Source organism: Perissodus microlepis, chromosome 6, assembly GCF_051167445.1.
Source record: "Perissodus microlepis isolate ML-2025 ecotype Zambia chromosome 6, ASM5116744v1, whole genome shotgun sequence".
Classification (NCBI taxonomy): domain Eukaryota; kingdom Metazoa; phylum Chordata; class Actinopteri; order Cichliformes; family Cichlidae; genus Perissodus; species Perissodus microlepis.
Genome location: NC_140466.1, coordinates 37,498,055 through 37,521,655, shown reverse-complemented (window position 1 = coordinate 37,521,655; position 23,601 = coordinate 37,498,055). Strand labels below are relative to the sequence as shown.

Here is a 23,601-nt window from a genome sequence, read left to right as displayed (position 1 = left end):
CAGATTCTGACAGGCTCTAAGAACACATACATACTCTGATGAACAACAGGACTTAAGGACAAAGTCTCATAGACATTGGAGGAGGACCTCAGAAGGTGGCAGTGTAACGTCAAGGATCTACTACAACTATGTTCACAACAAATATTCCACTTTCAAGTCTCAAACTCAACAGTTTAATGTTACACGTTCTTCATAAGCCTTAGCAGGTTCGTGGTGGTAAAAATTACTCTTCACAAAACCATACGCTTAATAACTGCACAGTTAATTATTGCTCTTGAAATCTAGATAAAGTTATCTAAATGAGATTTAAGCTGTGTTAATGTTTAGAGAAACGATACCAGCCAAGCGTCCACTGCATGAAATAGCTGTCAGTACAGAGTTCTGCCAATTTAGTAAAACATTGTGCAAGTGGAAGAAAAGCTACAAATACAGAAACTGAGCATAAAGAAACAGACACAATGAATCAGGTACCCTTTCCCAACAGGAATATTTATTTGAAATTATTTCAAATGATAAAAACATGGCTGATAACGTGAATGACCACAGGGTTTTTGCTTTTCAGAGTGGACAAGGTGAGAACATGAGAAAAGTAGAGGGGTCATCTGTGTATCAAGGTGAACATGATCCAGAAAAAGAAGTGGAGGTGCATCACTTATCACCTTCACTAAATTACCTGCCAATCTGATTTTTTGAAAACCAGACCCCAAAAATGTTGGCTCATTGGTAAAACCTCACATCAATTCAGCTCATTCACCTTTATGGCCAAATGTCCAGAGAAGTGCAACAAAGAATCCAGTCTGTCAGACCAAAGCTCACCCACTGGAACATTGTTAGAACTCTTAATCATTTGTCTTTTCCTATAGTACAAGCTTTTTACAACATAAAAATAGATCAATAACTATGATTACCATATTCCTTAAAGTAAATATACAATATTTATTGCATTTTCAAATAGACTTGTTTCTTATTTACTCCGTTGTCATCATCTTCCCCCAATATATGTCGTCATCATCATCATCAAAAAACTAATCACTGGTACCGATGAGTGACAACAGATTTGTGTAAGGCAAATACCACCAGGAGGCGCTGCATCACTGAGAATGGACAGTCTGACCTGAGCCAGAATTTTTTTTGTTCACTTTTTGTGCTGTGCACTGTAGAAAATGATGTCATTAGTGTTTTAAAGTGAAACTTGATGCTTTCAAAGGGAGAAAAGAGAGGACCTCCATATGTATTCCAACAATTCTCTGGCACTTAAGTGTTCCTGCATTATTTTTTTTTTAAGATTTTTGTTTTTGGTTAGCTGCTACCATCTACAATCTCTACAAACTGCTGCTTGCATAGCAATTCAACAACACATTATCTTTCTCTGGCTATAAGGTCCTTCTTCGAAAGGGCCACCAGCAGCAAATCATGACTCAGAGCAGAGCTGAGCTTTCAGACCAACTTCCCTTGAAGAAGATTCCTGCGAAAACAGAGATGATCCCTTGTAAACTCCTCCAAAAATGGTCTGCAAACCTTGGTCCAGTAAACAAATAATTAGTGTTGGACTAAAATGTGGCCCACACAGAACCCACAGTGAGCCTGAAGAAATATGCTGGCTATGTGAAGGACAACCTGTCAGAACCATCAGGGGCAAATCAGTTTTATGTTGCATCAACATGATGTAGTCCTGATGTTGAAGGTGCGTATGTCAGAGTCATGCACAGTGTCTCGGTTAAGCAGTTTAGCTGCTGTGCAACATCATCTGAAGATGCAAATATGAACAACCCCAGATACAGGATAGAGTTACAAAAACAGGCAAGACTACAATCAAAGAATTATAAATGTCAGAACAAGTGTGTGGCGACTGCTGTCATGGTGAACCGTTCGTGAGACTCCACCTGCATTTGGCACACCGACTCAAGCACACCTTTACCTGGCACTGATGGAATGGCTATTCAAGACAAATACTAATTAACAAACCGACAATAAGCCCCACATGTGTGGCAGTACAAATTTTTAGGGAAAAACTTGAGTTTATCTGCTCATATTCCCTACAAATTAATGCTGACACCAAAAAGCAATAACATAACAGAAAAAAGAAAATATGTTATTCTGAAAAATCACAACTATTCTTATTATTCTGAATAAGCATAAAAAAAGATGGAATGCAGAGATTTGGAAGTGTTCGGAGTTTGGTCCCGATATGTAGTGTCAAACAGAAGCCTCTGCATTCCGTCAGCAGAGTCGTCATCAAAGTGGTCCCAGTCAGTGGTTTTTGTTCTCTCGTGCAAAGACTGAAAGTGACCGCTGAGTAGTGTCAAACCTGCGTGGTGTAGTAGTGTTTACTTTGTGTTCACCTTGATGCTTCCAGCTGGTGGCTCAATGTTAGTGTATGTTTGTGATGTAGTGTGTTTATGATTCGAGTGCTTCACCACTCCCTCCTCAACGACACAGTTCAAGTCCCGAACTGAGGTCTGTTCACCTGCCCACTGGTGGCGCTGGAGGAGCTCCTCTTACGGCTGAGGAAAGAAGGTGGAGAGACAAAGTTAACTACAGCTCAGTCCTCACACTGGTGTAAAGGGCATAAATTGTACATTTTGAGAAGAAAGTTCAAAACCAAAAAACAGTTCAATGAATAAATCTTTAAAACCTCAAGCCCTGACAGAAGGTCAGCTATTATTTTACAACTCACAGAGAACCATTTTCAACCACAGTAGACTAGAAATTTCAAAATTTTGAGTTAATAAGCTGTCATTTTGAGAAATAACTCAAAATCTTAAGTTAGCTCTGTCAACCAGGGAGCTCTGTGAAGGTACTTTTTTTCCTTGTTACCCAGAAGCCAAAGGTGGAAGGCATCATCTACAGCTGTACTTTTGACATGGTTTTACAAATGACATCCTTATGTTACTAACTGAACTGCATGGCGTTATCAACAGCAGTTTGCTAATGTTTATTATACACGGGTAGGTCACTGAAGAAGCTAAAACTGTTGCCCTCGTTTCCATTTTCATGAAATTGATTTGTGAATTCAACGTTGATAACTTTAGAAATGCAAAGACCAATAAATCTCTTAGCTGAGATGATAATCCTGCGTTTGATTCAACCTGGAAACATCATGGCTCCTAAGACTTAAACTCTCCAACTCCCCAACTCGACAGGTTAATATTTCGTTTCACAAAACTCAAGTAGTCATTATAAGGAAGTAGGTAAGCTGTGATTAAGTTGGTGGTAAACCTTTACTGTGAAACAAAGGTCAATGTTGCGTTATACCTTTCTCCTTTGGCATGTTGTAAAAAAACAGAAGAATACATTTGCAGCTTGTGTGAGTCACTGAATACCTGTTAGCATTTCTATTTGTGGCAGGATACTACCATCATAAAGATGTCACATCAATATTTTAAGAAGACAATTTGTTTCCTACACTGCAAATTACCATTGCCTGTTAATTAGTGCTTTTACATTTAGGTGTGTGCATATTATATATTTATTTTATAGGCAGAGAAGAAGTACTACTAGTTTCTAGTAATTATTAATTATGTTAATGCTGCTATAATAACACTGAATTTATAGGGAAGACACTTTCCAGAGCAACTCCAGAGCATGTGGAGCACGTGCCAACAGCTCTAAAAGACGCATGTAAACCAAACTGTTAGGATAGTGTCTAAAAAACACACACACAGCAGCCCAGGGTAATTTTTCATGAAACCCAGCTTCCTATATGGCTGCATCCTGACACATAACACAAACAGAGCAGTTTATATGGCAATAAAACAATTGTCCACGGCTTAACTGAATCTTAAGGGGCGCTGGCATTCTGTTACATTTACACTGTGGGTCATGCTTCAGTCATACCACACAGATCATAACCTTTTCTTCTTGTTTATTCCTTGTTGTTTTACTGCTGTTCTAAGTGTTTAGCACATGACATCTGGGTAAATAAAGTGACCGTGTCTGACAATAACACTATATTCTCCATGAGAATGCAGTGTTTTATTATTCCTGACAAAACAAGTCAAGTGAAGGGAGAGAAATGTGCTTCATAGTGTTACTCATACCCGTGTTGGTCTTGCTGGGGTAGACCTTGTTGATAGGCCTGTACTCCTCTGGAGGTGGAAGGTCTTCAATAGGGTGGAAGTTGAACTTGGATTCAAAATCATCTGTAGGAGGAAGGAGAATAAACATAAATGTTTTAAAATGTGCAGACACATCAAGTCACACGTTTTAATTATTAATTGCATTTGTTTTACAAAGAAAAGCCGGTGGACAGTTTAAATTGCTTAAAACTTATGACTACTACTAACGCAAAATGAAAAAGTTAAATCTCAAACTTCTGTGGCTAAGAGATCATTTCCTAAACCAAAGTGTCGTAACAAATGCTTTAATGGATTTTTTTACTGCTTGCATACTCATTTGCAACAGTACTGATACACCCAGAGTAACATCATCTCCTTCAGCTGACACACAACATAACAGATGTGAATAGTAGCATAACAGACTTAGTGAAGCATGTTAAAGGCTGACACCCCGGTGTTTATGGGAACTTTTGTGAGGTCAGTAAAGCTCTTATTTTAAAAATACTGAGGTATTAAACAGCCATCATCATCAAATTTTAACCTGATCATCATAAACGTTATTGTTAATGAATTAAGTGAATAATCTTGTTCACTGTAGAATTATGGACTTCAAATGATTTATAACCATTGCCAGACATTTCGAGGCAGCAACATTTGTTCCTCAATCATTATTTACGTCTTTCCTCCTTGACCTTGTGTCACCACATACCTGAATGCTGCAGGCAAGCAAGCTGCAAAACTTTTGCTTCTACTGGTGAGCTCACACTGGCTGGTGATCAGTTAATGAAGTACATTTGATAAGCCTTACCCTTTTCGTTCCTATAGAATTATTAGGGGTACACTTAGTTTAAAAAAAACAAACAAACAAAAAAAAAAAAAAAAACACTGCTTCTGCAATATGGCTTAGTTTTTGTTACATAAATAATGACATTATGTAATATGAAATGTTTTGTAGCTCCTTTGAGGTTATATTCACATCATATTAAGCTCTGCTAAGGAACAGATTACCATTACATACGTACATAAAGCCTAAGAATTGACAGAGGGAGTACTTTAAACCACCAGGCAAAAGTTTGCTTTTATTTTTTTAAATATCAAAAAATAAACAAAAAACAAAACCAAAAAAAAAATCTTTCAACCCCTCTTTCAAACAATTAGCTGATGAGCATGAAAGTTTTTACCCTATTCGTTCTTCTCAGTCTGTAGTCACTGGTCCCTACCTTTGTATTATCAACAGAGCTGAGTCACATCTCAGTTTTTAGATTACAGCCACTACAGATCACCCGTACAACATCTTTGCCTTCCCTACAGCCACAAACTCCAACCATCAAGCCTAGTAACAAAAATAAATGGTATTTTTTGGTTTGTCAAATGATAAAACAAGTCGTACAAGTTGCTTACTTTGTCTCAGCCCCCAGTTCTGTCAAACTGTGCACAAAAAAAGTCTTTCCTACAGGTTGATGATTTACTTCTTGTAGTGGTTGGCATGTCGAGAATTTACATTTATTCCCTAATCACCTGCCATGCAAGCAATGACTGTTTATGCTCTCTTATGACATTTATTACTCAGTTTGAAAGAGTTGCTGAGAGACAGGATGACCAACTATCTTAGGCTATAAATCCCATGGTCTGCAGCCTCAATTCTCCCTTTATACAAATCACATAAATAGTGATTTGGTTTTATCATCATTTTTAATTCTTAAGTTTGACACAGTAAGTACACAAAGCCTCAGTAGTAATCTAGGAACCACCCATAACTACCTTTTTGGTTTCCTGATGTGTGGACAAATCAGGAAACCAAAAGGGTAGTTTGCATAGTGTCAGGGGAGATTTGACTATCAACGGCGATTCGTCACCGTCACCTCCATCGCATCAAGATCATAAACAAATTTGACTAGTTAAGCAGCAGAAAAAGTGGTAGCTATTTGTATAAGCCTCAGCATTTCATCTCCTGTTTAAAAGAGCAGTCAGATCGAACCCCACATTCAGATAGGTACCAACACTTGGGGATGTAGTGTTGACACTCAGAGATATAGCTCAAGTTCAGTTTGCTCACTGCACAGATGTACTGGTGGTGCCCAAAGTTACTGAAATTAAGAGATATGTTTTTTCAAACATTATCCGAGCTTTTCAGGGATCAAAGGAAGGGGTAAACATCCAAAGTCCACTTGAAAGCCATTTATGGAGCAATAAGACAATTTAACATTCTCTCCTCTTCCTCTCCATCTCCTACTGCCTGCATAGGGACACCATCTCAAGAGAAATCATCGGCACCTCCCTTGACAAAAACCATACAGTGCCTCAGATAAGGAACTTTGGTCCTCATCTGCCTCACTATCAACCGTTCCATTAAAACAGAATGGGGATGAAATTGGAGTTACACAGTTACTGTAATTAAGTATCATTTAAATTTAATTACCAAAAAGTTATCATTCACTTTATACTTAACTTTAACAGAAACCACCGTCCTAGTTCAACACTATAGCAGTAGGCCAGACACATTCACACAGGTATAAAACACTAGCGGCTGCCCTTCGTCCTCCCGGCAAAAAGACTCTTTGGCACAAATCCCCTGGAAGTAAGATCTAGTTAGCAGGTTACCAACCCTACCAACCCCATCACCAGGTGTTCAACATTTCAACCATACTGTTGATTATAAATGACAGGTTTTTGAGTGCATGTGGCAAAACTACGTCCTTCCAACCCCATAAGGAAATGAACACTTTTATTTTACTAGGCCTAACAAAATCTTTTCTTCTAGTGACTCTGGTGAGTTTCAGACTTCCAGTCTTAATTTTTTTATTGGGAAAACCAACTTCACAATCCCTTACAAGGCCACATTTTGTGTTGCAGCAGCCACATAAGACCGTGAGATAAACATAATTTATTGAGCTTTGTAGTTATGCTCTCTTAACCACAATGTATTCCTACCAACATTGTCGTAACACCATGGATAACCAATTTACTTATAACAGGTTGGGCTTGTTTATCCAAGATTAGTACTAGATTATCAGCAGTATGATAATCTGGTTCAGCCTCCTGTTCATCCATCTTCATTTCTGTTTATCTCACAGTGCATTTTGTTGCATTAGCCTTCATTTGCCATTTCCTGCGTTTGTGTGGGTCTGCAGTATTGGCAAGTGTGGATTCATGTAAACTCTTTGTTTGTGATCACAGTTTGGTTTAAACAGCAAGCACTGGGCAGTTGTCCACTGTGCTCCAGTTATGGTTGATTTTCTGATGCATGTACAGTACCCTCTCTGTGTTCTTAGCTGATTTACAAATGGAGCACTGGGTTTTCCACTCCTGCCTAACAGAACACACACATTGGCTGTGTGCACCAGTGCTGCTATGCAAAGAGACTGTGTAGCAGAAAATTCAAAGAGAGGGGATGGGTGTGGATGGAGGTGTCAGGGTCCAATTTGAATACCTCCACACATACAAAACCAGGCAAAAAGGTAATGAGCTACATTTAAGCCATTTTAGGTCTAACCTGTGAGCAAAATCATGTAAATAAGATTTCACACATAAAACTGGGATGGTTATAGCTCATCTTTTTAGGATTTAAACAATGTCTGGAGAGAGACATTTATAACACTTTTGAATTCACAATTTTAGGGATGTTATCCTTTTTTTCTTATCATTTTGCTAAGTTCATTATAAATATTTTAACTTGATAAATGGTGAAATCCTGTATCCCTTTGTTTTTGCCTGCTGTGAACTGTGGTACCATTTGATCTAATTGAACTAGATTCAGTAGGATTTTAAAAACTGATACACAGTTATTTAGCAGTTGTCAACAGTGGAATATGAAGGAGATGTTGCCGAAGCAGTCTTTTCGCACTCACCTATGATGGACTTAGAGGAGGAGCTGGAGGAGTAACCATTCCGGACTGGCGGGGGTGGAGGAGGGGGTCCAGCTGGGGTTCGTGAGGAGGAAGATGAGATGGAGGAAGAGGAAGGAGGAGGTGGTGGTTTATTGCCTCTGGAGTCTGAGCTATGGCCACGGTAAGGGGGTGGGGGAGGAGGGGCATCCCGATTGCCATTACGAGACCCAGGGGTGGGCGCCTGGGGAGCTGCATCGACAACATACACACACAAACAAGTGATCACGAATTCATACTGAGGGTCAGATGAACGGCAGTGATTTTAATGAATCTGGTCAAGTCTGTGTGTCTAATGTATCAGTTGCCGGGGTCTCCCCACCATGATAAGATAAAACCTGTAAGGGTAGAAAGTTTTTACACAGGGGCTAAAACAGAAATATGAAATGAAAGTACTGACCCATGACTGTTTTACATTTAGTACAGACTCAAGTGTTACTCAGCAATCAGTAAAAACGTGTATGTATGTTGTGCAGAACAGAGCGAAACATCACATTACAAGCATCTTTCTTTCAGCTGGTTTCATAACCAATCATGAAACCAGATATGATATAGTTTCTTAAAAATGCTACTGTTTGTAACAAAGCAACTTAGAATATGCCACATGATACATTTCGAGTTCCTGTCACTGCATCACAGTGGGAAAAAAAACCAAAAAAAAAACCCCAAACATCTATCTGTTCTCATACTGACTTTTAAAATATAGAGACTTCAGTACCAGCGAACAGTAAGATTGAAACAAGTCTGTGCAACTTAATATTAAGAGTGTGTGTGGGGGAAAACACAAGGTGAACAGGAATGCTGGAATATTCCACAGGGCTACAGGAATGCAGAGAAACCAGGAGACCTTGTAGCAAATCGTTTCACCGTTCAATCACAAGCCAGAACTCAAGCTAACAAGTGCCTTCCTGTTTCGTGTATTTGCTTTGAATTCAAATTATGACTGTTTCCAGTGTGCCATAAATCTTTTCTGAAGCAGAAACAAAATCATCATTTGACACGTCAGACGTGGAGAATTTCATCTGTAACTAGGGCACTTTGTAGGTGTGGCTGTCCTAAATCCCCCAGTTTTTTTAAGTTTTGTTTTTTAAACATCAGAAGCATCTAAGATGTGTCATCCACATGACATCCACCCAACTTAGCATACTTACAAATACCAAAGAACAGCATATCTGCTCCGCATATTAAAATATCCTAATGTCGTCACTTGTTGACAAAATAAGGGGGGGAAAAAAGGTCATTTCCCAAAATGCAAAAGCAGCTGTAATTATAAGAAATATTATACTACTGTCAAGAATCTGTGCAGGAACTTGATGAAATGCTGCAGCCAAAAGAAAGATTTATACATCACACAGAACAAGACAAAGCACATTTTTTTGTATCGTTCTGCACTACTTTCAGATTCAGAAGATAGAAGCCTGTCATGTGTAGAAAACGTTGCAGCACATTATCCTGGATTGTGCCTTAAAGGTTCAGAGATAATGAGCCAAGGCTTGCTTTGCCTTCATTATAAACATTTCTCCTCAAAATAAAGAATAATGAGGTCTTCTTCAACGTTCACAATCAGGAGTTTGCACTCAGCCATATCTTTATTGTATATATGAAGTAAATCTGGGCATTCAAATGATGAGTTGATAAATGGATTAGGTTAACAATGGAGGTTAGGTTTCATGAAGGTCAAATTAGAGAGATGATTGAGAATGAACGAGAGAATTTCAATCACAGGAAAAAAATAAATAAAAAATTGTGATGAGTGGCAATATTGCACTTTTGACAGATTTCTGGGACGTACCTGTTCTGCGTCCAGGTGGATCTCTGACAGGTGGAGGTGGTCTGTTAGACTGCTGAGAAGAGGATGACAATGATAATGATGGAGGTGGCGGTGGGGCATGGCTGCGTCCTTGGTTGCTGCCTCCTGTTGTGTGTTTTTTATGAAGGGAGTTATTCCTCTGGGGAAGCTCTGGAGCTCCACCTCCATCGCCGTGGGATGGCCCATTAGAGACACCACCAGATGTGTGTGGTCTGTATGGCGGGGGAGGAGGAGGAGCAGAAGAGCCTCCAGTAGGTGGTCTGCTGGAGGACAGAGGTTTTACGTTGCTGGGCGGGGCTGGACCTCTTCCAGGTGTTGGTGGAAGGGGTTTCTCTCTGCTGTAAGAGGATGAGGAAGGTGCAAGAGATGCTTTCTGGCTTGGGGCAGGTGGGGCATTTCCACGGCCACCTCTGTTAAAGGGTGGTGGGGGCGGTGGTGCAGAGGTGCTGTGCTTCATCCCACTGCTACCGCTGGAGGAGTGGGATATGTCAGGCAGCGAGGGGCGGTGTGAGCGTGAATGTTCTGGTGGAGAGGGCTTGTTGGGGGGTGACGGTGAGGTGGACCGGCCTGTGGGAGGACGAGGAGCCGCTGACCGGGACCCCGGGGGCCGTAGCGCAGATCTGCCCAGTGAACCACCAGCAGGACCGTCTGTGTGGAAGACAGAGAGGCAGTGTTTAAGTGCAGCACTTTTAAAAGCACTGGCATGGGCTACAGCTTCAAGAAAAACAGTTTCATTATGAATTTATCACATTATTTTCTTGAGTAATTTTATTTAGTTTTCCCCCACCACTCACAGAATTAAAGTTATAGCTTCATTATAATTAATCTCAACACCTGAAACCCAACAGATGCTCCTTTATTTATATACAAACAGGAACATTACAACCTTTCATCAAAGCAGCTTTGATAAACAATTTGACAATGGACTAATTCGTTAATTGAATACTGAAACTTTTAAAAAGGTTATGTGTTTTTGCAACAGGCTGGTAGGAAGAAAGTGCTTCAAGGTACAATTTAAAATTGATCAATTGCCAAGTTATGTCTATTATGTGTAGACAAAAAAAAAAAACAGTAAAAAAGAAACAGCAGCCAATGTCCAATGAAAGCCTCGAAAACTACTGCTAAAGAGCACTGGGGAAAAAAAAACAACAACAAAAAACAACTCTGGTTTCTTGGAAGCAAGTATTATTGTTTTGGAAGCAAAATAATAAGGAATTGGGAATGACTTAACACTCCCAGTGAGTCTCATACTCTCGCTCATCTGAAACTCCCGCAGTCACCATATTTTTCTCAATCAGGTAATATATAAACACGCACGCTCAATGCAGTGTGCCAGGTAGAAATTTTTCCTGGTTGGGGATTTTAATGATGCATTCGCAGCATGTGGGAAAAAAATAACTTAATATTAATATTTTAATATTTCCATGGTAACTTATACTTGATGGTTACAATAAAGCCATTTTAACCAACATGCGTGGGAAAATCTCACGATACATTGAATATATTTGATATATCGCCGAGCCCTATGTGGACGAGTTAAATACTACAATCAGATGATTTTTGCACAAATCAGTCACATGTCAGACCTGTTGCTGACTGATTCGTCGATAATACTGCTTTATATACCAACCTCTCGCTAAACTGTACAGTACAATCTTGTGGTGTTGTTGCTGTACATTATTGCTTAATTAGTGAGGGGGGTGGGTAACCAAGTTTGACCAGCTTATGGTTACATTAACACTAGTTGGAAACGTTTCTCCACGGAGCTACACCTTTGACTGCTAAGATCTTCCATTATAAAAATCTCAAACAAGCAGCAGGAGAAGTTAAAGGTTGAAGCTATTTGCTGCATATGAAGTGTAACAGTTCAATAATTTAACATTCAACTAAAATAGTAAGTTTTAGACTTTCATTCATTATTAATGGTCCAAGCATTGTGAATTTGTAGCAGTGTAAATTATTTATTTCTATAACCACAAAATGATGGACAGAAAAATAAAAAGTACAAGCTCGGGAGAAAAGCCAAAGGAGCTTTATTCTCTCTCTTTATGTGCTGTTTCTTATTCTGGAATAATCTGCTGACAGATGTAATGTGCATGACAGGGTTTTCCCTTCAGAGGTTTGACTTCAGGTGTCCTCTCTTCTCCTTGTTATTTACTCACACTAATGATAACGGCTCTTTGACAAAATGATCCAAATACAGTAAACTGGGGCAAACACGTATGTGCTAAATAGCATAAATGTTTTACCTCCAATTGGCCGTAACTTTGGCACACCTCCTTGGAAAAGGCCGCCCATTCCCTTTGGGGCTCCACCTCCAAAACCGCCACCTCCACCACCACCACCACCACCTCCACCACCTCCAGATTCTGGGGGGGGCAAACAGAAATACATTTTAATATTCAAATATTTAGAGAACCTAAGACTTTATCATGGAAAACTGATGGGAAAAAGCTGTTACACTGCAGAGTAAGAAAAAAAAAACAAAAACTGTTCTTTAATTTAACAAATTTTATCAACAACATTTTAAAGGTCAAGCTCAGTTTCCTTTTTCCACTTAAACATATTTTACATAAATTTCTAAAATATATACCACCAACAATGAAAAAAAATAAATAAAGGGAACTCTTAAATCACACATCATTACTGACATACAGCAAGACGACTTATTGAAAACAAACATGCGCTGTCATTCACCTTTTTTCCCATCTATTTGCTTATACACTACTTTGCATTTCCACAATGTGTCTTTTGTCCTGTGCCCCCCACCCCCACCACCCCACCTTATCGTAGCAGATGGCAGAGTTTTCTTCCTGTCAAAGAGAGTTTTTTCTGCCCACTGTCAGCGAGTGTTTGGTACAATATTAAGCACCCCAAGGTGACTATTGTTGTGATTTGGCAGTATATAAATACAACATAATTTTAGGACTCTGTACATCCATCCTCGTGTCAGGGTCACTACTCTAACCTTAACCCAGGCTGGGAGTCTGTTGCAGGGCTAACACAGAGACACAGAGAACGATTCTTTTACAGGACATTTTGAATCAACTCACAGGCAGTACATCAGTTGGGATTTGAGTTTGTGTATAAAACAAACTTACTCTCTATAACAGGAGCACTCCGGTCATTGACCTGGGCGACCTTCTTTAGCTTGGCGCCTTTGTGGATGTCTGACAGCAGTGCTCCTCTGCCTTTTGCCTCAGATGAGCTCAGTTTGGGAGGAGCTGTGTTTGCCTGTGGAGACAGTTAAAAACTTTGCAAACAAACTTCCGGCTCCTTTAGTTAGAACAGAAGGTTTATTGAGCTCGCAATGCAGACTTAAAACAAAGATATAGTTTAGTAGCAGCTTTTGGTAATTTAGCTTCTATATCTGACTTTTCCCATGGCTTAACAATTCAAAAACGTTTCAGGGACAAGCACGTCTTGTGCACATTTGCACCATGTTTTAATATAAACAAATTTCTCACAGCACATATAAACATCTCAGGTCAAATTAGAGATCTGCTACAAGGAAGTGTATAACTTGTCAGTTTTCAGTGCAGTGTGTTGTGATGAATATTTGATCGGGTCACTGACCTCATGGAAGGTTGGAGGGGGTGGGGGTCCTGGAGGAGGAGGAGGGGGAGGAATAGGCATCCTGACTCTGCGTTGGCACCGTTCTGTGTGGGGTAAAGGCCGGTGACTTCACCGTCTCTGCTGGAACAATACGCTGGCTCCTGAAAATGACAGAATATCTCAACTGATAAAACTGAAAGCCAATTCGGTTGTTAAGTGATGACGTATGAACCCTGTTTCTACTCCGTATTTATTAAGGCTTTTCTGTTTTTAACATGTTTTAAAACACAAGTTTTGTATCTTGTTCTATTTAATCTGAACACGCCCCTAAAAAAAGTCAGTGATCACTGTCAGTCTCTCTCAGTTTTTATTACCACTATTCATCAGCACCACGTTTTAAAGCTCAGTTTTTAAAGCCTCACGGTGTAACTGCAGCCCAGCCCATGCAGACTAACTTCGTATGGTGGATGGATTATCTCAGTTGTTCTCCTGACTGAAATTTGGTCCATTTACAGCATCCTTTGACCCTAACTGTCAGGAACCCTTACATTAACTTTTGAGTGGAAAAAAAATTTGCGTTCATCCTCCAGCTTCGCTGTGTTCACATTATACTAGCCACAGCTGTGTAGTTTTGTCTGATGAAGCAAAGGTTTAACTGGCAGTAAGGGTAAAACTGCACATACTGTTGTACCAGTGTAGTAGTGGAAAAAAAAAAAAAAAAAAAAAAGGTCCTGTCTAGAATATGATGTAACCCTAGTTTCAAGAAATTAAGAGCACGAACACACACACACACACACACACACACACACACACACACACACACGTTTCCACCACAGGAGCTTTCCCATGGACCAAGAACCTTTTAACCTTCTGTACCCTTTAACAGCAACAGCTGGATATGCCGTATTTCCCCATAACAGCCATGGATTACTGGAAACCTTCTACTGCTGTCCGTGTATATAAGATATTGTTGTATATACATTATATTTTTATGCATTTAATTAATATTAACACTTAAAAATAAATTAGGAATTAAAAATATATATATTTATGTCAAATATTTTATAAAATGTTAAAACTTCATTGTGTATGAAGTGTCCTTGTCTGCTTGTCTTTTCAAATAAAGTCCAATATGGGCCAGCGAAGCTCACTTATGAGACGAGTTGTTGAGGATACCCCGAACTTGCCTGTGAGTAAACACTGCTGGTTTTGTTCAGTGCTAGTGAATTTTGTTTTGTTTTTTGAAGTAAGTGACTGTCAGCTGTCTGGAGACAAGAGGCTTGCATGTCTAATGGCAGATGAAGATGAGGAGGAGACAAATGATGAAAATGTAAATGTAATGTAAATTTGTTGGTAAATGCAGGTGTTTTGAATGTTCATCAAATGTCTCTTTTTGTGGAATTTAAAGGAAACTCAAGTATTAAAGTAGAAGCCTACTAAGGTATAGAGGGTTAAGGAACTTATGCAGGATTTGTCGCCTTTCATCAGTATCTCTTTATAAAGCTCTTTGGCAACGAAGAGAGAAGGTATATGGGAATTCAAACAATGCAGAGGCTATACAGATAAATTTGCATGGAGCCCTTAGATCAGGGGTCGGCAACCTGCGGCTCCGGAGCCGCATGCGGCTCTTTAGTCCTTATAGTGCGGCTCCGTGTGGTTTGGGAAGTATTTAGCTGAAGTGTATTTTATTTATGTTAGTTCTTTTTTTAACTTGTAGTTCTAAATTTGAAGATTATTGTGATATTTAAATATAAAAATACAATTATATTCTATTATTTTTTCATCGCTCAAAATAAGCGTCACACTCACGGAAGCCGGTATACCCGCCGAAACGCCGTGCATTTATCGAGACTTTCAACCCCAGGTAGGCCAATTATGGATCTTCGGATCCACATTATGTCAGCAGCTGTTCTCCACCGTGAACTATGTTAAAAACAAACACCGCTCACACCTCACAGATGGCAGCTTACAGTCCTGCGTAAAGATGAAAGCCCCGATTTGCAGACGCTGAGCGCAGAGGTTCAGGAGCAGAAGTCCCATTGTAAACATACCACAGCAGACCCGACGATGTTTGCATGAACACGCTTTTCAGCATCTCTTTATTGACCACTTTTCACACACGGCTGCTGTACGCATACAGCCGGCTGTAGCTTTTCAGCTCACAGCCCACACACACACCAACACAACAGCATGGATAGCACAGACGTTAAGGCGGCGAGGCGTGATTGTGGGTGCCGCTCAGGTGCGTCCGCCTCCCCTGCAGCGGCGCTGCAGACCACGCCCCGCCACACATATTAACCAGGTAAAATACATATTTAGGCAGAATTTTGCAAATATCTATTTTTCCTCTTTTAGCAGCATAGTGCTTTTTTTCCAATTATTTTTTAAAAGTCGGGTCAAGGCTCCAAAAGCCCAAAGGCGATATAAGTTTGGCAGCTCACAACAGTTTTTGTTTGCTACATGGATCATTTTAGTTCAGCTTTCCTTTTGTTATATTTCTTTAAGAGTTCAAAATGTGTTAATTACATAAATAAAATGTAATTTTCTCTGTAGCACTTCAAGGATTTCATAAGCAACTTAGTTGTTCACACAATGCATAAAGGTAAAAAACAATATATACAGTGTTATCTTCATTTTAGATGTCAAAAAGTATTTGCGGCTCCCAGTGTTTTCTTTTGCGTGGAAACTGAGTTCAAATGGCTCTTTGGGTGTGAAAGGTTGCTGACCCCTGCCTTAGATCAATATAGCCAGTTACAGGGCGAATGCAAATGTTCCAGTGGTCCCTTCGTGCACCGCCGATGACATAATTACGCAACTATATCAATTTATACTCGCTGTTACAATGCAGGTAGTCCTAGCTGCAGTATTCTCCCTAATGGTGAGATGTCACTACTAAGACAAAACGTCCATATCAGTGCTGTTAGGGGAGGAGAAGCAGCCAAAACCAGAAGCAAAGAAATTATAACTTTTTTCCCCAAAAGTTTCTTCCACAAACTGTTGCAACATTTCCCTCTGTATAATCTGTTCGTCACTGAGCTTCTTTACTGATATATCATTAAATGGCTCTAAAACCAATGCAATCATATACAAATATCTTCAACCCACCTGTAGCAGATGCAGCACATGTTAGAGGTGCGTAACCGGCAGAAATGGCGGCTAGCAACAGCAGGTGTAATGTTAATGTTATGCCGTTCATGAGGCACTGCACAGCGGGTGTAATGGATCCCACAGACTTTAACTCGAACCAACTTTTAAATCAAAGAATATCTGCTTAATAAAATAAAATTTTAAAAAGCCACAAGGAACACTCACCATGATTGCAGTGGATAATTTTACCTGTTTTGAACACCACTGCATTTTAGTTCGTTGTATGTTAAACATCCTATGTTCTTAGCACAGCAGGAGCTATGCTAGTGGACCAAGAACAGCACAAACACAAACAAGAGTAGCCCACATTACTGGCTGTTACATTTTGACACTGCTCCCGATGACACTAAACAACTACATTATGTAGATGTCTGTATGAAAAGCTCTGCTAAACAACGACAGCCTGCCAACCCACAACCATTCCAGGCATTTTGGTTCCTCTATCTGAACAATGAACCAGACTTTAAAACAAGTTTACAGTTTGTAAACCCTAAAGTTTCACTAAAATCCTCTCAATAGCTGCAGCAACTCTTAGCGGGTTTGGCTAAGTGGTGCTGAATGTGTTTCTTTCAGTTCAAAACTGAAAGCTAATCAAATATCAAAAAGGAGAGAAGAGCAAGCACCAGATCCTCAGAACAATTTTTAATCCGAAGAATAATTAAACATTTAATCAATCCTGTGTTTTTGTTTTTCTTCTACTGATCAACTACCTGTTTCACATCCAAAATAAGAACAATGCATTTAACCAGCATCCAGGCAGAGCTAACAACAGGAGAATGTTCATTTTAATGTGAAGAGCTGAGTGTTTTCATATGGTTTCCTTTAAATGTTCTACACTTTGTGCCTGTATCACTGTTAAATGCAACTGCGACCTGGATTACTCCCATGGGAATTGGGACAGTTTGCACAATACAGTTGACAAGACTGTTATGAAGCATGATGCTTGAGATAAAGGATGAAATGACAGAGTTGTTCTGTCTTTCAAATTTCACTTGTAATCTTTTGTAAATCCTTAACTGTTCAACAATGGAGGGTGCCCTCAGGTAAATCCAATATGAACTGTCACAACATGATGATTACTCATTTTAAAGAGTCATCAGTTTTATAAGGCTTAAGGTGTTGAAACCGACTCCACCTATTTGTAGGACAGAACTGAACCAGTTGTAAAATTTTTCTGATTATATAAAAAACACACACACCTACACTTAATTGTAACGAAACAGAACTTCTCATGTTGGTAATACACAACTTTCTATTAGTGTAGACTGGACATAGCTGTCAGGCATGACACAGTTTCTAAAAGTCTGCATTTCCAATTCTATAGTTAGGATGAAGAAAGCCAAGACACAGCAAACGGCATCACTGAACAAAGCATCTTCTGTCTTGCTGTCATGACTGTAGTTGACGTTATGCCAACAAGCAGCTGGTGATTGTGTTATGTTGCTGCGAATAGATAAAAGCCCCTGAAGCTAGTCGCTCTTAGGCATGATGCTCAGTAGGCAGTTTCCTAAGAGGGTCCCTCGAACTAGGTAGGTAGACTCGCTTTAGACGTGTCTCTACAGAAAGAATCCAACGCCTCAACTTTACTCTGAATATTCCCCTAAAAAAAAAAAAAAAAAAAAAAAAAAATCATCTCAGGGCTTACTCCACCCACAGAACAAAAAGGTTTTCAGTTGTGGGTCTAAAGTAGGGGCGTCAAACTCCAGACCTCGAGGGCCGGTGTCCTAAAACTCAAATGTGTCCCTGCTGCAACACACCTGTATAAAATGAGTAGGTCATTAGCAAGACTCTATAGAACTTGACTGCATGCTGAGGTGGCAACCCCCAACCCTACTCAAGTAATTTTAAATAAAAGTAAAGGTAAGTGTTTGGAAATATGTACTTCTAAAATAACTTTTATTGCACCATGTTTATTCAGTCATGAGCTCTGTAACATGAACCAAATGGCTGCATTGCAACCTCAGCATGCAGTTAAGTTCTATAGTCTTGCTAATGACTTGGGTACTTTTGTGAAATCTAATGATCTCCCCTGAACTTTCCTATGGTGGAAAAAGGGTAAGAGAATCAAGTTAATCAAAAAGTCCTGTTCCCTGCACAGATTTCCTGCAGAGGGAACTAGAGATGTCAACTGCTGACTGGAATAGGCCTGTTTTTTTTTTTGTTTTTTTTAGCTGATCAGCCATGACAGATGACTGATCAATTTCACATATATTTTTCTTGGACTGGAGCCTCACTTGTCCGTCTCCAGAAACATGGCTTCAGGTAGCTATAATGTAGACAATGACTAAGTTATTGATTTGGTCATAGATTTTGTTTCACAGGGGTGTTGTCTAACAAGTAATAAGTGTATCTGGGTGTCTCAAATGCTAATGAAATAGCCAGTTTAACCACTGCCACTTCCCGTTAGTGCACAGACTCAATTGGTTTCAAAGTCTTCCCTCTATTTTCTATTGCAGTAATTTCAGTTTAAATAAAAGTTGTTCAATGTTTAGTGGCTCCAACTTCAACATCTGTTCAGTCTCATCTCCCAATACAGTGGCACTGAAATCCAACTAGGAACTAGGATTAGGTTGGTGTAAATACAGGGTGACGCAAGTCTGTAACACAATGGAATACACTGGGGTTTTTATCTATACAGGGAGTGCAGAATTATTAGGCAAGTTGTATTTTTGAGGAATAATTTTATTATTGAACAACAACCATGTTCTCAATGAACCCAAAAAACTCATTAATATCAAAGCTGAATGTTTTTGGAAGTAGTTTTTAGTTTTAGCTATTTTAGGGGGATATCTGTGTGTGCAGGTGACTATTACTGTGCATAATTATTAGGCAACTTAACAAAAAACAAATATATACCCATTTCAATTATTTATTTTTACCAGTGACACCAATATAACATCTCCACATTCACAAATATACATTTCTGACATTCAAAGACAAAACAAAAACAAATCAGCGACCAATATAGCCACCTTTCTTTGCAAGGACACTCAAAAGCCTGCCATCCATGGATTCTGTCAGTGTTTTGATCTGTTCACCATCAACATTGCGTGCAGCAGCAACCACAGCCTCCCAGACACCGTTCAGAGAGGTGTACTGTTTTCCCTCCTTGTAAATCTCACATTTGATGATGGACCACAGGTTCTCAATGGGGTTCAGATCAGGTGAACAAGGAGGCCATGTCATTAGTTTTTCTTCTTTTATACCCTTTCTTGCCAGCCACGCTGTGGAGTACTTGGACGCGTGTGATGGAGCATTGTCCTGCATGAAAATCATGTTTTTCTTGAAGGATGCAGACTTCTTCCTGCACCACTGCTTGAAGAAGGTGTCTTCCAGAAACTGGCAGTAGGACTGGGAGTTGAGCTTGACTCCATCCTCAACCCGAAAAGGCCCCACAAGCTCATCTTTGATGATACCAGCCCAAACCAGTACTCCACCTCCACCTTGCTGGCGTCTGAGTCGGACTGGCGCTCTCTGCCCTTTACCAATCCAGCCACGGGCCCATCCATCTGGCCCATCAAGACTCACTCTCATTTCATCAGTCCATAAAACCTTAGAAAAATCAGTCTTGAGATATTTCTTGGCCCAGTCTTGACGTTTCAGCTTGTGTGTCTTGTTCAGTGGTGGTCGTCTTTCAGCCTTTCTTACCTTGGCCATGTCTCTGAGTATTGCACACCTTGTGCTTTTGGGCACTCCAGTGATGTTGCAGCTCTGAAATATGGCCAAACTGGTGGCAAGTGGCATCTTGGCAGCTGCACGCTTGACTTTTCTCAGTTCATGGGCAGTTATTTTGCGCCTTGGTTTTTCCACACGCTTCTTGCGACCCTGTTGACTATTTTGAATGAAACGCTTGATTGTTCGATGATCACGCTTCAGAAGCTTTGCAATTTTGAGAGTGCTGCATCCCTCTGCAAGATATCTCACTATTTTTTGACTTTTCTGAGCCTGTCAAGTCCTTCTTTTGACCCATTTTGCCAAAGGAAAGGACGTTGCCTAATAATTATGCACACCTGATATAGGGTGTTGATGTCATTAGACCACACCCCTTCTCATTACAGAGATGCACATCACCTAATATGCTTAATTGGTAGTAGGCTTTCGAGCCTATACAGCTTGGAGTAAGACAACATGCATGAAGAGGATGATGTGGACAAAATACTCATTTGCCTAATAATTCTGCACTCCCTGTACAATAAGCTCTGGCCACTAACTTAAATCACATTGGTCACTTGACATTTGTTTGAATTAGACTGACTCCTGACACAAGTCTTGTAATCTGGGGCCGTTTTAGAGGAAAAAGGTTGATTACTTAATAATTTAGCCGTTTCGAGGTTATTCAAGGCATTATTGATCAATAATGACCTGAAGAAATACAGGACAGTGCGTTTTCATCCACTATGAAATTAGAATAGCACTTTGCCCATCTTTGCGAGATGGTACACTAAATATAAAACTTGTTATACAGTCAGTTTAGCGAGATAAGTACAGCTCTGTTTGACCCCTATTCATTTATTTATTTATATATATATATATATATATATATATATATATATATATATATATATATATATATATATATATATATATATATATATATATATATATATATATATATATATATATATATATATTTTTAAATCCTGTAATCACACATGAATTTATATGATGGACATCATTTTCCAGTATTGGAAAGTTTTGATTTGAAAAGACTACCAAAATATTTGTACTGAATTTACATTATAGCTAATTATATTATCTTAAACTGTGTCCATCCTGCATATAATACACCTGTACTGAAACTGCTCTAAATGTCAAAGCTTTTCACACAAGAGTGTCTGAGGTCATTGGATCTCCCCAAACCAGTTAGCTGTCTGGGCTCATTGTTGCCTCATGCAGGCAGTTGGCTCCTCACCCCGCCCTCACCTCTTTTATGCTCCAGTCCTCGGGCAGCATGGTTTAGAGCTGAGACAGGTTTTCACCAAGGGAAACCAAAGGAATCTTACCTAGCAAGCTCGCTAGTCAGGCAGAGACGTGGGTTAAAGCGAACCGCACAGCAGCAGATTTACGAAAACTGAGAGTAGGGGGTCAGCAAATATTTCAAGACCTGTCTGGTGTGTAGAGTAACTGTAGTCTCAAATAGACCTATTTCAGTGACAGTGATTTAATTAAACCAGCAAGAAAGGAGGAAAAAAGGTGTGTGCAAATGGCTATTACACAACTCAAGGATCCACTGTCACGTCATATTTACTTTATTATGAGATATCACAAAATCTCTGATTTAATCTTTATATCTTAAAGCTCTGATTTAAGAAACTGGAACTAGTAACTGTTGTTTATGCTTTTAACAATTCTTTGCAGTTCTTTAAGTGACAACCCACACTGTATAGAGCCAAGAAGACCTCAGATTGTTGGTATAAGACTTCAGAAATACTGAAAAGACTCTGTGGTTTAAATAAGATATGATAATCAAATATTACCCAGGCAGTAAAAATGCTCATATGGTTGGCAGTCATGCCCTGGCAAAAGCAACAGGTCCTGACCTTTGACCCCATAATCTAACTAATCCTGTCCATTCAAGATCCAAGTAAAAATGAGCTCTTAAGTAGGTCATGAGGCTGAGATTTGCTCACCATTAAACTGTTCACCCAAACAGTTGGTAAACAGCCATTTGATGGCAAGAAGTTTCCCCACATCAACAGTCTGGCGATGTACAGAGAAACAGAGCCAGAGAGGGAGGGCTGTATGAGGAAGTAGGATGCTTTTGTGGTTAAGGAAGTACGCTGAGCTTACAGGCCTGTAACACTGTGTGTGTTTCTAGGCTTTAGGGGAGTGGAGATGGCCCCATATAACTAAAACAGAACCTCAATTGTGTGCTCAAGACATTCTTTAGAATAAAAAACACAACATTTTCTACTGTCAGCTTTTTTCAACATATAGAGACCAGATAACTACCATAAAACCAGGGATGGAAGACACATTTGTACACTATGTAGAAATTTAAATTTTTATTGCGTTGAGCTTAATGAATACACGAGGCAGAAACTAATAATCGATTAGTCGAAAACTGGCATCTATTTTGGTTTTCAAATAACCATTTATATTTCCGTGTGCCGGATAGTTCCATTACTTACAGTGTTTGAGAGATGTTTACCCTACTTGGGTATGAAATGACAAAAGCCGTCTATTTAAATACCGATATAGTGATGATTTTTTATAGTGTGACATTTGATGCCTTCGCACAAGTACATAATTCTGTATACCTCTGCACACCACTGTATAAACATAGTTTTTGTTGGACAGACCTCCAGTTAAGAGAAACATGAAAACAGTGACATAAACGTTCGTCACACACATGATCCAAAGGCCTAGCCAGGTTGTGTAGCCGCTCCCAGGTAAAGGGAGAGTGAGCATACATACCTGGCAGAGGCTAACTTAAACTTGGTTAGCATTACGAATTTACTCACCCTGGCTCGAACAAGCGGATGTTTGCTAGTCTCGTCCTCCTAAACAACATGAATGGGAAGTGTCGATGTAGAAATCCTTCGTAGGGGAGAGTCTGACCCCCCTTCCAAAAAAAAAAATGATGGGAGGGTGCTGGTGAGCTGTGCTGGCTAAGTTACCAGCGACACTAGCAGGTTAGCTAGCTAGCTGTCGATGGTTTCAACAGATCGGCTAGCGGCGGGTTCACTGGAGCTAGCCGCAGTTAGCTGCTTTGCACCGAGCTGTTTACTTTCCAGCTGTCAATGTCAGCGCAGTCCGGCTGCCTGCAAACTCTGTCCGCAAGAGGTCTTTGAGATAAATAGTGCATTAAACAAAGTGCTGGGCGCGTCTGAGAACCACTTTTTATCAGTTTTGGGTAGCTATAGAAAACTTTACCTGCCCTCCTGACCTGCCAGCAGAGCCATACTCCCTGCTGACACCGTTTTATCGCTCTCTTCTCGGAAACCCGGAAACAAGCAGAGCGACACAAAATGGAGCACAACAGCGGTGCATTAAAGCGCTGCCGTAAATTCCAGCTTTAAACTGAACAAGGTCATATGGGTACTAACAAAACTCAGTCCTGAAACGTGTTTGATTTAATGGGACGTGTAATGTTTAGACTACGTCAATGTCACGATTTACATTTTCAGTTCATCTAATTTTCATA

At 39.8% G+C, this 23,601-nt stretch overlaps 1 protein-coding gene across 1 annotated transcript; it reads right to left on the bottom strand.

Annotated features, from left to right (window-relative positions):
- Window positions 1-463: 463 nt before the first annotated feature.
- wipf2a (WAS/WASL interacting protein family, member 2a) lies at window positions 464-23,441 on the bottom strand. The gene is made up of 8 exons (XM_084932221.1): window positions 22,919-23,441; window positions 13,329-13,468; window positions 12,854-12,986; window positions 12,002-12,121; window positions 9,735-10,400; window positions 7,907-8,134; window positions 4,041-4,142; window positions 464-2,504 (listed from the first exon to the last, which is right to left on the bottom strand). The coding sequence occupies exons 2-8, from the start codon at window positions 13,386-13,388 to the stop codon at window positions 2,464-2,466; spliced, it is 1,350 nt and encodes a 449-aa protein (XP_084788347.1). The 5' UTR covers window positions 13,389-13,468; window positions 22,919-23,441; the 3' UTR covers window positions 464-2,463.
- Between the last annotated feature and the right edge of the window lie 160 nt (window positions 23,442-23,601).

Bases quoted from the DNA above. Each gene is read 5' to 3' on its own strand.
- wipf2a (XM_084932221.1), bottom strand. From the start codon at position 13,388: ATGCCTATTCCTCCCCCTCCTCCTCCTCCAGGACCCCCACCCCCTCCA. The intron at 12,987-13,328 runs GTCAGTGACCCG...CTGTCTCCACAG, and splicing joins CCCCTCCAACCTTCCATGAG to GCAAACACAGCTCCTCCCAA. The intron at 4,143-7,906 runs GTGAGTGCGAAA...TTCCTCCTACAG, and splicing joins CTCCTCTAAGTCCATCATAG to ATGATTTTGAATCCAAGTTC.